The 17,185-nt window shown below is 36.8% G+C and overlaps 1 protein-coding gene across 1 annotated transcript; it reads left to right on the forward strand.

Annotated features, from left to right (window-relative positions):
- Nucleotides 1–5,500: 5,500 nt before the first annotated feature.
- Or5k16 (olfactory receptor family 5 subfamily K member 16) lies at nt 5,501–6,454 on the forward strand. The gene has a single exon (NM_001000049.1). It carries the CDS (start codon nt 5,501–5,503, stop codon nt 6,452–6,454), a length of 954 nt encoding a protein of 317 aa, NP_001000049.1.
- Nucleotides 6,455–17,185: the final 10,731 nt, after the last annotated feature.

Consider the following 17,185-nt stretch of genomic DNA (forward strand, 5'->3'; position numbering starts at 1 on the left):
ACATTCCATATGTACTTTTCTGTGATTGGGTTACCTTACTCAGGATGATATTTTCTAGTTCGATCCATTTGCCAGCAATAGTAATCATAATTAAAACAAGATGTTGGCATATCCCTATTCATAATATTATTCAAAATAGTCAACTTAGGTCTTAATGTTCATTATTGAATGAATGTATAGCATAATGCAGTTTGTCCATAAAATGGAATATTATTTTTCATTTTAAAGACTTCCAGAAAAAAAAAAGAAAAAAAAAAGACTTCCAGTCTAGCCAAAGATACATAGTTCGACTCTATCTTGGATGAGTCCTGAATATAGCAGGTGAATTATGTTGGCTTTTAAAAAACAGTACTATATAGTTTTTATATTGGGCCATTGAGTAGTCAAATCCATCAATAAAATGTAGAATGGCAGTTGCTTGGGAGCATGATGGAATAGAGAATTAGTATTTAATGGATGTACAATTCATTGAGAAAAAGGTTTCTTGAAATAATCGTTTCTGTGACTGCACGAAAATGAATCAAAAAACTTGATGAAATAAAATTTCAGTGGAAATTGCCATCAGAAAGCTACATCTAGGACCTGAGTTTTCAGTTTAGTAACCAAGTAAAAAGCTGGGTGTGGCCATGCCTGTACTCCTAGTACTGTGCAGGTAAGGAGGTGGAGACATCAGGAATGCTAGGGATTGCTGACCAGGTTTAGAAAGAAACCTCCTTTGAGAAGACTAAGGCAGGTATCCCCATAACCTCTACATATGCTTGCATTCGCACACATTATACCTATTCATCAAATAGAACCTACTAGATGTCACTGCACAGTTCAATATAGATGATCATTATCCATAGTTTGTCAGGTTAAACACATTTACCTCCTAAAATTTTGATCATTTCTATGTTAGGAAAACCTTCACAACCATTTATTTCAGCTTTGAACCTCTACTAAATGTGACTGCAATCTGTATTCACCTTTCTGAATTGAGCTCCTTGCCGCTCTGTAGCTCACTACCTTCCACTGTCTCACTGGATTCTCCAGACTCAGGCAACAACCATTCTACTCTCTAATGCTGCGACCTTCATTAGATTCCAAACCTGAGATCATGCAGAACTCATGGTTCTGTGCCTGTGTTACTTCACTCAGCATAATGGATATTTCTATTTTTCAATAAATTTAAATAACATTCATGCCTGTGGTCCAGCAACAAGAGAAAGGGCTATTCCCAATTCTGTGGCCTCCCTGTCTGTGGATCAGTTCTCCTAAATGGCCCACCTTATCTGACCTAAGTGAAAAAGAATGTGCCTCATTCTGAAGAGATATCATGTGCATGGGTAGGGGAATATTAAAGGAGTGACACCTAAAGTGGGGTACCCTTCTCAAAGGAGAGGAAGAGGGAGGAATATGGGGAGGATCCATGTGAGGGAATACTAGAATTTGGGACTGATATTGGGATATAAAGTGAATAAATATATTTAATAAAAAATTAAATAACACTCGTAAGTAACTAGACTATCTAAAATTATGAAAGGCTTGTCACAAGCAAAGTAATAAACGAAAGTAATATGAGATGAAATATACTTTTCTAGGAAAAATAACTGGATGAGTATAGAAATAAAATTTGATTAAAATCTTTAAATAATAAAGACTTAAATCACTTTGAATTAGAAAATTAGTAATATACGCAAAGACTTCATCTGAAGATTAAAAGTATTTAGATGACATTTATGATTTAATGATCTCATCTGAAATCTAATAGAAGAAAGAGAAATGGTGTATATATCCCTGCTGATGGATGCTTAAGAATGAATAATGAAAGACAAATAATAAAAGCATCGTGGTTTGGTGCCTGCCCATGGGGTGGATCTCAAGTTGGCTGGATCCTGGTTGGCCATTTCCTTCAGTCTCTACTCCATTTTTATCCCTGTGTTTCTTTTAGACAGAAACAATTCCATGTCAAAATGAGATTTTGAGAAGGGGTATAGCCCCTTCTCTTGTTGCTGGGCCACTGCCATGAATATTATTTAAATTTATTGAAAAATAGAAATATTCATTGAAAGTGGATTGGTAACTCCATCGCTCTACGGAGGGCACTATCGACTGGAGATGGTCTCTTCAAGTTTCATCTCCCCATTATTGGACATTCCAGTTTAGGTCATTCTCATCGAGTCCAGGAGCCTCTCATATCCCAAGTCTTTGGGAATTTCTAGAGATCCCACCACAATCCAACAACCTGCAGCTACAGAATTCCATTCATTTTCCGGCGCCTCTGGGCTTCTCCCCAATCCTCCCCTACCCCCAATATCTGATCCTGCCCCCATTTCCCCTTACCCTCTCGATCCATGTTACTCTCTCCCTCAGTGTGCCCTGGCACTTTTACTGATGCTAGGGTATTCTTGCAGACAGGAGCCTAGCATTACTTTTCTCTGAGATGATCTATCAACAGCTGACTAAGACAGATGTAGATATTTAGAGCTAACCATTGGACTGAGGTCAGGAGCCCCTTGGAAGAGTTAGGGAAAGGATTAAGTAGCTGAGGTGACACCAACACCATAGGGATACCAACAGGGTCAATTAACACAGACCCTGAGTGCTCCCAGAGACTAATCCACCAACCAAAGAGCATACATGGGCTGGTCTACGGCTCCTGGCTCATATGCAGCAGAGGACTCCCTTGTCTGGCCTCAGTGGGAAAGACTGCACCTGTAGAGACTTGATGCCCCATGAAAAGGGGATAGATGCCCAGTGGGAATACCACGCTCTCAGAAGCAAAGGGGAATGAGGAAGGGTAATGAATTCTGGGAGGGTAAATTGGGAGGGGCAACATTTGGAATGTAAATAAATAAAATAATTTAATAAGATAATGAGTGTGAAGACTAAAAACAGTGTCATGGAGAATAAATAGGATCCACAACCATTTTTTGTACACACACACACACACACACACACACACACACACACGCACACGCACAAACACACACAAAATCATATCTATAATAATGAAAGGTTGAAAGAGATTATAATAAAATTGTAATCATGGCTTACTTACATTAATCATGGTAATACTTTCATAGATTCCATTTATCTCCAATCTCATATAGTTGAAACACAGGAACACAGCCTCAAACATGAAAACATTCATTTCTGTTTATTTCTCAACATATAAATAACACCAAAGGACATAATGTCAGCATTATTTCCAAAAATGGGTCTAGAGGATGTGGTCAGGTGCACTGAATGTAGTAAAAGAAAAGCATGTGAGTCCAGTTGACTACACCTGGTTCTGTTGGCCTATCCAGAAACCAAACTCCTTTTCAAAGTTGTTTGTTACTAGGTGATCCATATTGTTTCTCTACCCATTGTCATTTCCATGTAAGCGAGCTTGATGAAGCTTAATTAATCAAGTACATTAACGATGTATGTCAAAGACAATTTTCTTCATGGACATTGATTTAACTTCAAAATCTAATTTCTCTTACCTCTAATTAAGGTGTTTGTTTAATCATATTTTGGGAACCAGCTTCTCAGATTAAAGTCTGTAGAAATACCTACAGTCAATGCCAAGGAACTCCCTTCAGGATCAATGTCTGTTTCGGTTTGGTTTGTTTAATTTTTGACCTAAAGATAATGTGATAATTGTCTTGGCCACTCAGCCATATGTCCTATATTTTCATAAATTATTCCCCAATGGCTTCAGTCAAATGTAAAGATCATGTGACTCTATTCGGGCATATAATGTGATGGTTAGTGTATTCACAGTATGTGGATGGATTTCAAATACACGCCTACATATGAAGAAGGAAATCTAAAATAAGTAAGCATTTCTTTGTACATTTCATCTACTTATGTTTGACTCTGAACATATACTGAAAGATAAAATGGAGGAGTAAATGTCCACTCTGAACAGAAAAGCACTGTAGTTCTGTGGGCAAATACACAGAACAACTCGGAAAAATAATTCTAAGGAGGATAGTAAAATTATCTTTCTGATCTGTTTTAATAATTAATTTGTCACTAGAAAGGAGTTTTCACATAGTAAAATATTCTAATACAGTATTTTTAAAAACAAAACGGCATTGGCTAGAATCAAATATGAACTTGTCTGTATTATATTGACACATAAAAGCAATTTTTGTAGTACTGAAATGTTTTTCCAAAATAGCATAATTTGAAAGATGTAGATATTAAAATTACAAGCAGCAATTTATTTTATGAGTTTACTTATAAGACACTAGTGACACATCGCAAGAAACTCTTCCATGTTATGGGAGTGAATAACCATACAGGGTGTTACGTTCAGTCTAGACAGTGAAAACCAAGGACACAGTAATTACAGGGTGATTTTAAAAACTATCCATTTAAAGCCAGAGACTGCTAGCAATTCTGAGAAAGAAAAAAAATGATCATAACTGTAAAAATACATGCTGTTTCTGTACTTATATTTTCAAGTATTATTATGGTAAAACTAAAATCTAATGAGTTTGGGTGTCTATTGAATTCTAACATGTAAGTCAGGAAGAAAAGAATTCAAAGTTTAAATGCTCGTATAACTGCAAAACCTTTAGTGAATTCAATGTAAGAAAACATTGCTTCACTCTGACAATATCGGTAACTACACAGCAAGTATTTACTGTACACATCTCAGAGCGTGCACTGTGGGCAGAGTCTTTGTTACTAACATACGTAATAAAGAACACATTCAGAGCACTGACATCCAGACAGAAAATATTTAAAACCAGGGATGATCAAGTGTAGAGGTAATTCTATGAAAATTTATCAGACAAGGTAGAGTAATATCCAAAACATATTAAAATAAGTAAAAAGAAAATGATCATATTATAGAATCCTATCTGATCTTTCAGGGGTAGGGGTAGGGCTGGCTGTTATGGAACATGCTCTGTAAGCCAGAATGGCCTCAAACTGTGAGAAATACAACGTCTGCTTCTAAAGTCCTAGAGTACTAAGGGCGTGTTCCACCATGCCAGCTACAATTTTATCAAATCTTAAAAAATTAAACTAGCCTTCATTTAAAATAGAACAGTATATTAGCTGATAAATGTAAGACAAAATTTTTCAAATCCATTCTAGTTCTATGAGGTTTTATAAATTAGCCATTAAAATATTTACAGGGTAATTTATTTTTAAACATTTCATTGACCACAGAATATTATAACTTTTGGAAAGTAGTTTACTATCACAACAGCGATTCATATGGAAAAATAGAAAATGATATATGTTGACCTTATATTTATAGAGAGTTATACAATAATCCATGTAAAGCATCTAAGAGTTAGCTCAAAAGATATCTTAACACAATATGCAGTACACAACATATGTGTGATTCCTTCTCATATTACATAATGTACCATGACATATTCCAGGGGACAGATAAGGTAAATTAAAGAGAGCCATAATGGTTCGCTGCAACTAGAGAGGAAGAATAGGACATATTCTGGTTGCAATATTACATTTCTTTAAAAAAAAATTTCATCTCAGCAGAGAAATGAGAATGGAGAAGACAAATCACTCCTTGACAACAGAGTTCATCCTGGTAGGATTCTCAGATCACCCAGACTTAAAGATACTTCTGTTCCTGGTGTTCTCTGTCATCTATCTGGTCACCATGGTGGGGAATCTTGGACTGGTGGCCTTGATCTACATGGAGCCTCGTCTCCACACACCCATGTACATCTTCCTGGGCAACCTGGCCCTGATGGACTCCTGCTGCTCCTGTGCCATCACTCCCAAGATGCTAGAGAACTTCTTTTCTGTGGACAGAAGGATCTCTCTCTATGAATGCATGGCACAGTTCTATTTCCTCTGTCTTGCTGAAACAGCAGACTGCTTTCTTCTGGCAGCCATGGCCTATGACCGCTATGTGGCCATATGCAACCCACTGCAGTACCACACCATGATGTCCAAGAAGCTCTCCCTTCAGATGAGTATAGGCATATTCATAGCCAGTAACCTGCATTCCTTGATTCAAGTAGGGTGCCTCTTAAGGTTAACTTTCTGTAAATCAAATCGCATTGATCACTTCTTCTGTGATATTCTTCCCCTGTATCGGCTCTCCTGTACAGACCCATTTATCAATGAACTAATGATATATATTTTTTCAATGCCAATTCAAGTCTTTACCATTACAACTATCTTGGTCTCTTACTTCTGCATTCTTTTCACTATTTTCAAGATGAAATCCAAGGATGGCAGAGGAAAAGCATTTTCTACTTGTGCATCCCATTTTTTTTCTGTGTCAATATTCTACACCTGTCTTCTCATGTATATTAGACCATTTGAAGAAGGTAATAAAGACATACCAGTGGCTGTGTTTTATACAGTAATAATTCCTTTGTTAAATCCTTTTATTTACAGTCTGAGAAATGCAGAGGTAGTAAATGCTGCTAAGAAAGTTATGAAAACTTATAATATTTTTAAAAATGCTTCTGCTTCTATAGCACATTGACTTTAGCTTATTAAGATGATTTTATTAATATTAAATATAGAGATAGGACAATGTAAATTATATAAAATATTAGTTTTTAAATAATTATGTATATTAGTTAAAATGCATATACATACATATGTAATTTCAAAATAATTTATCAGTTATTCATTTATCTGTTGTATCTACTTTCATTGTTCTCATTAAATTTTTAATACTGTAAATTCAAATTCAATAAACTAATATAATCCCACAATGAAACAGCTTAATGGATAAGTTTCTTCTTTGATTAGTATTATTTAGCTACTGGGAAATTTTTGTGTTATTTTTCTATTGTGCACAAAACCTAAAGTTGTCAGGCATTAACAGAGTTACTTTTTTTCAGAAATCTTCATTCTCTTCCTTCCTCTCTTTTATAAAGCAGATATGATAAAAGAGAAAACTTAATATATAAGTCTAAGTCCATGTCTTCAGAGTATATTTTAAATAAAAATGTATTAGTATTTTGCAAATCATTATACATATGTATAGGTTCTTAATCCATTTATTCAGCTTCTGTTAGAGTAGTAGACACTCAGACACTCAAACTAGATCTTTTTAATTTGGTCCACAGTCTTTCTGATACACTTCCAGTAGATTCTGACACATTTCATGTTCTTCTGTATGGAGAATCTAGGCTATGTACATTTTCTACCCTCAGAATAAAATTAGGAAAATTTTAAAAGAAGTCATGTAAGTTTCTGAACTATATTTATTTATTGGTTAAAATGAAAAACCAATAAACCATAAACAAAAGCATACACATTCCCGTGCTATTTTTTGCTGAAATAGTCTTCTGTATACTGACATTACATATTGAGTTTATAAAATTTGTAAAATAATGAAATTTTTCCATATCTTTGTGTAGTAATATTTTTTAATCATTCCTTTGTCCTTGTATAGTCATATGTTAAATTATTGTGGTTTAATGTTTATTTTTTCAAACATTTTATTTTATTTTAACTATGCATACATAAATATTTATGACACATGTATGTATGTATCCTGTTTGGGATGCTCACTTGTGCAGATACCCAAGAAGAGGGCAACAGATCCTCTGGAGATGGACTCAGAAGCAGATGTGAGACATCTCCAGGGATTCTGGAACTGAAGTGAGATCCTCTGGAACAGCCACATGGGCTTTTAGACACTGAGCCATCTCCCCATCCCCTTACCTGGTATCTTCTTGATATTCTTCCCAGTAATGTATCTGCAGGATCTCTACAGATACTTTCATTGGTAAGAAGGTCTTCTCTCATTGAGGTCAGACCAAGCAATCCTATACTGTAGAAGTATTGGGCACCATGAACCAACTTGTGCATGCTGCCTGGATGGTGGCTCAGTGTCTGAGAGATCTCGGGGGTCTAAGTTAGTGGAGACTGCTGGTCTTCCTATAGGGCCCCCTCCTCCTCAGCTTCTTCAAGCCTTTCCTTAATTCAACCACAGGGGTCCCCAACCTCAGACCATTGACTGTGTGTAAGTATATGCATCTGTCTCAGTCAGCTACATTTTGGGCCTCTCTGAGGGTTTATTTTTAATCATTTCTGCTACTTTGAGATTTTAATATAATTTAATTGAATGTAATATCATATAATACCTTTCCCTTTCTTTCTTCCTCCCTTTTTTATATTTGTAGTCTCTTTTTTCCTTAATTCTTACTACACATACACACAGAGAGACAGACAGACAGACCAGATAGTCAGACAGGCAGACACAAAGATAAATATTCCAAAACACCTAAGTACAGCCTGCTCACTGTACATAGTGTTACCTGCTTGTGTGTTTTCAGGGCTGATCATCTGGTTCTAGATAAGTAACTCATGTGCTCTCCCCTATAAATTTATTTCTCACAGTCTCATCATTTTTTAGTTGCTTGTCATCTTTTTTGTATGTACGGGCCTCTTAGTCTTTCCCTCATTCTTTTTAACTTCATTAATGACATTAGACTGTGAAGGAAACAAATTAATAATATAGAGTATGGTGTACACTTCCCAGTACTCCCTAAAGTGAGTATGTTGTGCTATCATAGCATTCTTTTTTTTGTGTGTGGTTTCTTCCAACCTTTATTTTTTAAAACAGATTGGTTTTTAATTGTATTTGTTTGTATTGTTTGTGGTTTGTTCACATGAGTGCAATGCCCACAGAGGCCAGAAGAGGGTGTTATATCTCCTGGAGCTAGGGATGCAGGTGTTGTGAGACATAAGATTTTTACACTAGTACAATCCAATAGCCTTATATACAGCTGTAGACTTCTCTTTGGATTTTATACTTATTCCTTCCCATATTTCCTCCCATAATCCAGTTTAGAAAGCCAACTGGCCCTTAGTTGTCAACTCTGTTTACCTTCTTATAAAGTATGACAGTTTTGTACTATGTTATCCATGACCACACTTGAGGATTCTGCCTGCATAAGTTATATCATTCTAGTTTTGTCCTGCCTCACATTTTTCTATCACTGGATTTATTTTTTGGAGAAGTGTCACGCCCAACCTCGTCCAGCAAGGAAGACACAACCAGCAAAGATCTTCTTCAAGCAGTTTTACTCAGGAACCTTGATACAATCTTCTGACCCCAGGAAACCCCCGCACCACACTTAAATAGCTAGCGCTGGCCAATCCCAGCAAGCCACGTGGGTCATGCAGATAGGCTGTCACTATGCGGAAGCTAGCAGGCCAGGCAGGCATAGCCAAATAAGGACTTGTTTACTACAAGGTGTGCTCACTGTTGGGAGGGTGGCCGTCTTTGAGGCGCGGCATGTCGCAGCTCCCTACAAAGAAGAATATCACAGAATTTACATCTGCTTATTGCACCAGGTAGTTTTGGCATCAACATCCCTTATTGCTGATGTTAACAGCTTAGTTGGCTTGACTAAAATAAGGTATGCTTGGTTTCAGAATTGGAAATTTATCTATATCCTCTCCATACAATTTGTTAGAAAGCAAACAGATCTAGATAAAATTTAAAGAGAAAAGACCTACATGGCGTATTCCATATAAGAGGAAGGGTCATAAATTCTGGAAATACTTTAAAATCAAATCAGTAATAAAAAAAACTGCTTGAGAGTTTGAAAATGTCGTGTTAGACACAGCACATTCCGGCATGTCTGCGGAGGTTGGAGAAAACAGAGACAAGTGGATGTGTACAGAAAGTCATATGAGAACAAGAACAAAAACAATACAGATCTGTAACAGAAATGAATATTCTAACATCAGGTACCAGAAAACACAGTAGGAAGGGCACCCCCACACCCTCACTCAACCACTTACCCTCTATTGGGTTTTAAGCAAAGGGGAAAGGAAGATCTCTGTCAGAAACACAAACTGCAGTCGATAATATATGGGAGATCTGCAATTTCTTTCAAAACAAGAAGGCACCGGAAGAGGGGATTCTCTGACTTGTTAGCATGCACACTGGTGCTACGGTTAATGTCCAAGCACTGTTCTGTGCTAGCCTAGCCTCTTGCCTGCGGACGGAGAGCTGGCTCCAAATCGGTGAGTGGAAGAGAGAACGTCCCACCCCTCACAAGCTGTCACTCAGGAGAGCTAACCAAGGAAAGCAGTGTACCCACACTACACCTGGCAGCACAGTAAAGCTGTGGTGGAGGAGGCGAGGGAGAGTTGACCACACCCCATGCCTGTGCAAAGCAGAAGAGCTGGTTATAGTGGTGTGGATGCAGGAGACCTGATGGGATGACCAACTCAGCTTTCACTCAGGACTGAGTTGACCCAACCCAACATCCACATCTTCTATGAACTGTTTGACTGCATGAAGGGGCAAGTCTTGCAGATACAAAGACAGAGGCTCTCCATGACACAGGGAAACAATGTATTATCTAAGAGGAGTCCTGGTGAGAATCCAGCATTGATAGTTTAATAGTAGCCAGAGGCCTCAAACGAAACCAAGGATTCATTGCGATGAATATTAACAAGTAAAGCTGTTTAGGGGGGAGGAGGAAAACTGTTTGTGTGACACACCATGTGTTCCACAGATTTATTTTTCTTTTTCAAGGGACATTGCAAGGGGCAAAGACATATATGAATGGATGGGAGATGAGTGGGATTGGGTGCATAATGTGAAATTCACAAAGAAGAAATAAAAAGATAATAAAGCAACAGAAAGAAAAAATTACCTCCTTAAGATCAGCCTCTAGGCAAGCATATAGGGCATTTTCTTTTTTTTTTTTTTTCTTTTTTTTGGAGCTGGGGAACGAACCCAGGGCCTTGCCTTTGCTAGGCAAGCGCTCTACCACTGAGCTGAATCCCCAACCCCTATAGGGCATTTTCTTAATTCATGACTAATGAAGGAGAACACAATCCATTGTGGATGATATCATGCTTAGAATGATAGTCCTTGATTCTATAAGAAAATGGGCTGAGCAAACCAGAGGAAGCAAGTCAGTAAGCAGCACCCCTCCACAGCCTCTGCATCAGTTTCTACATCCAGGTTTCTGCCCTGACTTCCTTCATTGATGAACTACTAAGTGAAAGTGTAAACAAAATAGGTCCTTTCCTTCCCAACATGCTTTTGGTCACGGTTTCATCACACCAATAATAGTAGTAATTTGGACAAGAAGTTTGTGTACCCCTATTCATAATAGTATTATTCAAAGTAGTTAAATTTAGGGCTAAATGTCTATTATTAAATGAAGGTGAGGCATGATGTACTTTGTCCATAAAATGGAACATTATTCTGCATTTTAAAAAGAAAAAAGGACACACACTTTTAATCCCAAAAATAAAGGCAGAAGCAGGAGGATCTCTGTGAGTTTGAGGCACATCTTTTCTGTAAAGACTTCTAGGCTAGCCAGGAGTACATAGTTTGACTTTAACATGGATGAGACCATGTTAGAATGGGTTGGGTTTTAAAATAACAACACTGTGTGGTTTCAGCAATAATGGACTCTCGAGTAGTCAGATCCATTAATAGAATGCAGAATGGTAGTTGCTTGGGAGCATGAAGGAATGGAGAATTAGTAATTCTCCACTGGATTTTAAAAATAACAAAGAGAATAGTTTCATCAATAATGGACTCTTCAGTAGTCAGATCCATCAGACTGTAGAATGGCAGTTGCTTGGGAGTATGGTGGAATGGAGAATGAGTATTTAATGGACATTCACTTTGTATTGGGAAGGATTGTTAAAAGCTTCTGGAAATGATGGGTATGGTGACTGCTTACTTCCATCGAGTTCCATATTTGAGATGGTTATGGTGACACATCGGATATTATTTGGGTGTATATTTTGCCAAAATAAAACAAATCTGAAATGTTTAACGAAATTATGCGCTCTTATTCTTCTCTGCTCTCATATCCTCTTCCCCTTTGTCTCTGTCCCTTCTCAGCCCATCACCCCCCCCCCTTCCCTCTATGTGCTCATGGCCAGCCTCTTTTTCTCTCCTCTTCTACTCTTCTTGTCTCATTAAATCTTTCCACGTGGAAAAGAAAAAAGAAATCATGCAAAAATTAGTAGTGGTGCACTTCAGAAGATGTGCCAGTCACAGGAAATATGAAAAGGCACAGCAACATCAAGACTTAGAGGGACAATTCACCATATGAAAACTTGGAAATATTTAAGATTAAAACAAAAAAATGAAAGAAAAAGAACTTGATGAAATAAAAGTCCAGTGAAAATTGCAGTCAGAAAGCTACATCCAGGACCTGAGTTTACAGCTTAGTACCAAGTAAAAAGCTGGGTGTGGCCATGCCTGTAGTCCTAGCACTGTGAAGGTAAGGAGGTGGAGCCATCAGGAATGCTTGGGATTGCTGGCCAGGCTTAGGAAGAAACCTCCTTTGAGAGGAAAAAAAAAGGTATCCCCATAACTTCTATATGTATATACACTCCCACACATTATACCCATTCACTATATATATTAGATGCCATTTATAGTTTAATATCTGTGTGCGTTATCAGGTTAGACACATTTGCCTCCTAAAATTTTGATCACTTCTATGTTATGAAAACCTTCACAATCGTTTATTTCAGCTTTGAACCTCTACTAAATGTGACTGTGACCTGTATTCACCTTTCTGAATTGAGCTCCCTGCCGCTCTGTAACTCACTACTCATTCACCTTCCACTGTCTCACTGGACTCTCCAGGCTCAGGCAACAACCATTCTATTCCCTAATGCTGTGACCTTCATTAGATTCCAAACCTGAGATCATGCAGAACTCATGGTTCTGTGCCTGTCTTATTTCACTCACCATAATGGATATTTCTATTTTTCAATAAATTTAAATAACATTCATGCTGGTGTCCCAGGACCAAGAGAAGGGGCTATACCCAATTCTCTTGCCTCCCTTTCTGTGAATCCCTTTCCCCCAAATGGCCTGCCTTGTAGGAGAGGTTGTGCCTAGTCCTACAGAGATTTGATGTGTATGGTTAGAGGGATCTTAAAGGGGTGATACCCGGAGGGGTCCCCCTTCACAAAGGAGAAGGGGAGGGAGGAATGCAGGGAGGATTCATACAAGGAGGTTCTAGGATTAGAGCTAAAATTTGGAATAAAAGTTAATAACACACTTAATATTTAATAAAAATTTAAATAACAGTCATGAAGTGCCTAGACTATCTGAAATTATGAGAGGATTGTCACATGTAAAGTAAAAAAGGAAATTAATGTAAAATGAAATATGATTTATCCAGGAAAAATAACTGAACTAATATATAAAATAAAAATCTGATTAAAGATCTTTATATCACAAATACTTCAATATTTTGAATTAGAAAATTAGTAATAAAGGCTCAATGCCTCAATGTAGGGTAATGTCAGGGCAGGGAGGTGGGAAGGAGTGAGTAGGTTTGTGTGGGAGTACCCTCACTGAAGCAGGGTAAGAGGGAATAAGATAGTGCGTTTCTGGAGGCGAAACCAGGAAAGAGAATAACATTTAAAATTTAAATTAAAAAATTTTTAAAAAAGAAATATAAAAGAAAATTAGTAGTACATGCAAAGACTTCATATGAAAATTATAAGTATTTGGAGGACAGTTAGGTTTAAATATTCTCATTTGAAATCTAACAGAAGAGAAATGGTGTATATTTCCCTGTTGATGATACTTAGAAATGAGCTATAAAAGACAAAGTCATGGTTTAGTGTCTGCCCATGGGATGGATTCCAAGTTGGCTGGACACTGGCTGGCCATTTTCTACAGTCTCTATTCCATTTTTGTCTCTGCATTTCTTTTAGACAGGAATAATTCCATGTCAATAATGTTGAACATGAGTTGGTGACTCCATCACTCCACTGGGGGCACTGTCTATCTACTGCAGGTGGTCTTTTCAGGTTCTAATCCCTACTATAGGGCATTTCAGCTAAGATCAACCCTGTTGAGTCTGGGAAGCCTCTCATATTCCAGGTCTCTAAGAATTTTCCCTACAGCTAAGTAATCCCATTCATTTTCCAGGCCCTATGAGCTTCCCTCCTATAACCCCATACCTGGTATACACAATACCTGTTCCTTCCCCTTCTCCCCTTACCCTCCCCTCTCCCATTCGGACTCCTCTCTTCCTGTACCTCCCATTATTATTTTGTTCTGCCTTCTAAGTCAGATTTGGAAAGGCACTAAACCTTGTCACTATTATTGATGCTATGCTAGCCTGGATGTCCTCTGGGGAGCTCTACCACCAGTTGACTGAGACAGATATACAACCATTGGACTGAGGTGTGGACCCCTATCAAACCACTAGGGAAAAGACTGAAGGAGCTAAAAAAGATGCCAACCCCATAGGAAGAACAACAGTGTTAACTCACCCAGGAATTTCCAGAGACTAATCCACCAACCAAAGAGCATGCATAGGCTGCTGTGTGACCAATGGCTCATATGTAGCAGAAGATTGCCTTGACTAGCCTCAGAGGGAGAATTTGCACCTAATCTTATAGAGACTTTATGCCCCAGGAAAGTATGGGGAGCACCATCTCAGAGAGAAAGGGGAGGGAGAATGGGTTAAGAATTCTGGGAGGGGGAACCTGGAGGGGTCAACATTTGGAATGTAAATGAATAAAATAATTTACAAAACCAAGATAATGAGTGTGAAGACTAAAAACAGTGTCACTCAGAGTAAATAGGATACAAAACCATTTTTTGAACACACAAAATCATATCTATATGATTTTTATGTGAAAAGATGAAAGAGGGAAGTACAATAAAATTGTAATCCTGGCATTATTTACATTAATCATGGTAATACTTTCATAGATTCCATTTATCTCCAATCTCATGGAGTTAAACACAGCAACACAGCCTCAAACATGACAACTTAAATTTCTGTTTATTTCTCAACACATATATGACACCAAAGGTCATAATGTGAGAGTTTTTCCCAAAACTGAAACTAGAGGATGTGGTCAGGTGCACTGAATGTAGTGAAAGAAAAGCATGTGAGTCCAGTTGACTACACGTGGTGTTGTTGGCCTCTCCAGAAATCTAATGCCTTTTCAAAGTTGTTTGTTACCAGGTGAACCATATTGTTTCTCTACTCATTATCATTTCCATGTAAGTGAGCTTGATGAAGCTTAATTAATCAAGTACATTAATGATAAAGATGATGTCGAAGACAACTTTCTTGATAGACATTGATTTAACCTCAAAATCTCATTTCTCTTACCTCTAATTAAGGTGTTTGTTTAATCATGTTTAATCATGAACCAGCCTCTCAGATTAAAGTCTGCAGAAATAACTACAGTCAATGCCAAGGAACTCCCTTTAGAATCAATGTTCTGTTTTCCTTAACTTTTGCCCTAAAGATAACATAATAATTGTAACTGCCCATGAGACATGTGTCCTAGATTTTCATAAATTATTCCCCAATGGCTTAAGGCCTCTGTAAAGATCACATGACTCTATTTAGCCATATAATGTAATGGTTAGTGAGCTCATAGTATGTGGATGGATTTCAAATTCATTCCTATATCTGAAGAAAGCAAATCTAAAATAAGTGTATATTATTATATTTTAATCTACTTATGCTTAGTTTATCTCTGAATCTCAGATATATTGAAAGGGAAAATGAAGCAGTAAATGTAAATTCTGTACATTCTGTACATTCTGTACACTCGCAGCAGAAAAGCACCGCAGTTTTGTGAGCAAATGCACAGGTGAGTGATGAACAACTGGAAAATAACTAGCAAAAATTATTTTTCAGATTTTGCTTAATAATTATGTTTTGCTCTAGAGAGGAGTTTTCACATAGTAAAATGAGTTTCACATACCATTTCATACAATGTTTTTAAAAATAAAATGGCATTGGCTAGAACTAAATATGAACATGCCTATTTGATTTTCCAGTATATGTTGATAAAAGCAATATTTTATTGTGCTAAAAAGCTTTTACAAAATAACATAATTTGAAAGATATTACAGATATTTAAATTATAATCAAAAATGTATTAGTTTAATTATGAGACATCAGTGACATAAGGGAAAAATCCTTTCTATGTTCTGGGAGCAAATAATATAACAGTGTGTTAAGTTCAGACAATAGAAACCAAGGAAACAGTAAATACAGTATGATTCTAAAGCAAGGCTGTTTTAAAACTATTGTAGGCTGTTCTTTAAAAATTATCTATTTAAACTCTTTTAAAGCCAGAGAGGTCTAGCAATTCCTAGAAGAAGAAAAAATGATCATAACTGTAAAAATACATGCTTTCTAGATTTAAATATTTCAGTGCTATATCAGACAAACTAAAAATCTCATAAGTTTCTGTGGCTATTGAATTCTAATATAGAAGTTAGGAGGAAAAGTTTAAATACTCATTTAACTGTAAAGCCTTTAGTGAATTGAATAAAAGGAAAACATTGCTTCACTGTGGCAGAATTGGAAAATTCACTGTAGGTATTTAACATACACATTTCAGTGTGTACACTGTGTGCAGATACTTTCTTACTAAGACACATAGGAAAGAATACATCCAGAACACTGACAACCAGACAGAAAATGTTAGAAAACAGGGATGACTAAGAGTAGAATAATTCTATGAAACTTTGTCAGACAAGGTAGAGTAAGATCCAAAATATGTTAAAATCAATAAAGAATGATTGTAAAAGAAAATAATAATATTATAGAATCCTATGAAATCCTTTGGGGGTTGGGTAAGCTTGGCTGTCTTAGAACATTGTCTGTACACCAGGAGAGCCTCAAACTATGAGACACACCACCTCTCCTTCTCAAGACCTGGTATTAAAGGTATGTGCCACGATGCCAGCTACAATTTTATCCACTCTTAAAATATTAAATTAACCTTGTTTTAAAATATCCTACAGTAATGTTAGCTCAAAAATACAATTAAGACAAAAACATTTTAAACTCATTCTAATTCTATCGTTTTTATAAATTAGCCATTAAATACTTACAGGAAAGTCTATTTTTAAACATTTTATTGACCACCGAAGATATTTTTGGAAAGTAAGTTACTATCAAAACAGACTTTCAATATTGAGAAATAAAAAATAGCATGTATGTTGATCATAAATTTATAGAGAGCTATACAATAATCCATGTGAAGAATTTAGAGTTAGGTCAACAGACATCTCAAGAAAATACCCATATGCACAGTCTATGTGTGATTTCCTTTCATATGACATAATGTACAATGGAATATATCAGGGGACAGATAACATAAATTAAACAGAGCCTTACTGCAACTAGAGAGGGAGAATAAGACATGTTCTGGCTGCAATATCACATTTCTTACCTATTTTTTTCTCAGCAGAGAAATGAGA

The sequence above is a fragment of the Rattus norvegicus genome, chromosome 11 (assembly GCF_036323735.1).
Source record: "Rattus norvegicus strain BN/NHsdMcwi chromosome 11, GRCr8, whole genome shotgun sequence".
Classification (NCBI taxonomy): domain Eukaryota; kingdom Metazoa; phylum Chordata; class Mammalia; order Rodentia; family Muridae; genus Rattus; species Rattus norvegicus.

Excerpts from the sequence above, each read along its gene's own strand:
- Or5k16 (NM_001000049.1), top strand. The coding sequence starts at position 5,501 with ATGGAGAAGACAAATCACTCCTTGACAACAGAGTTCATCCTGGTAGGA.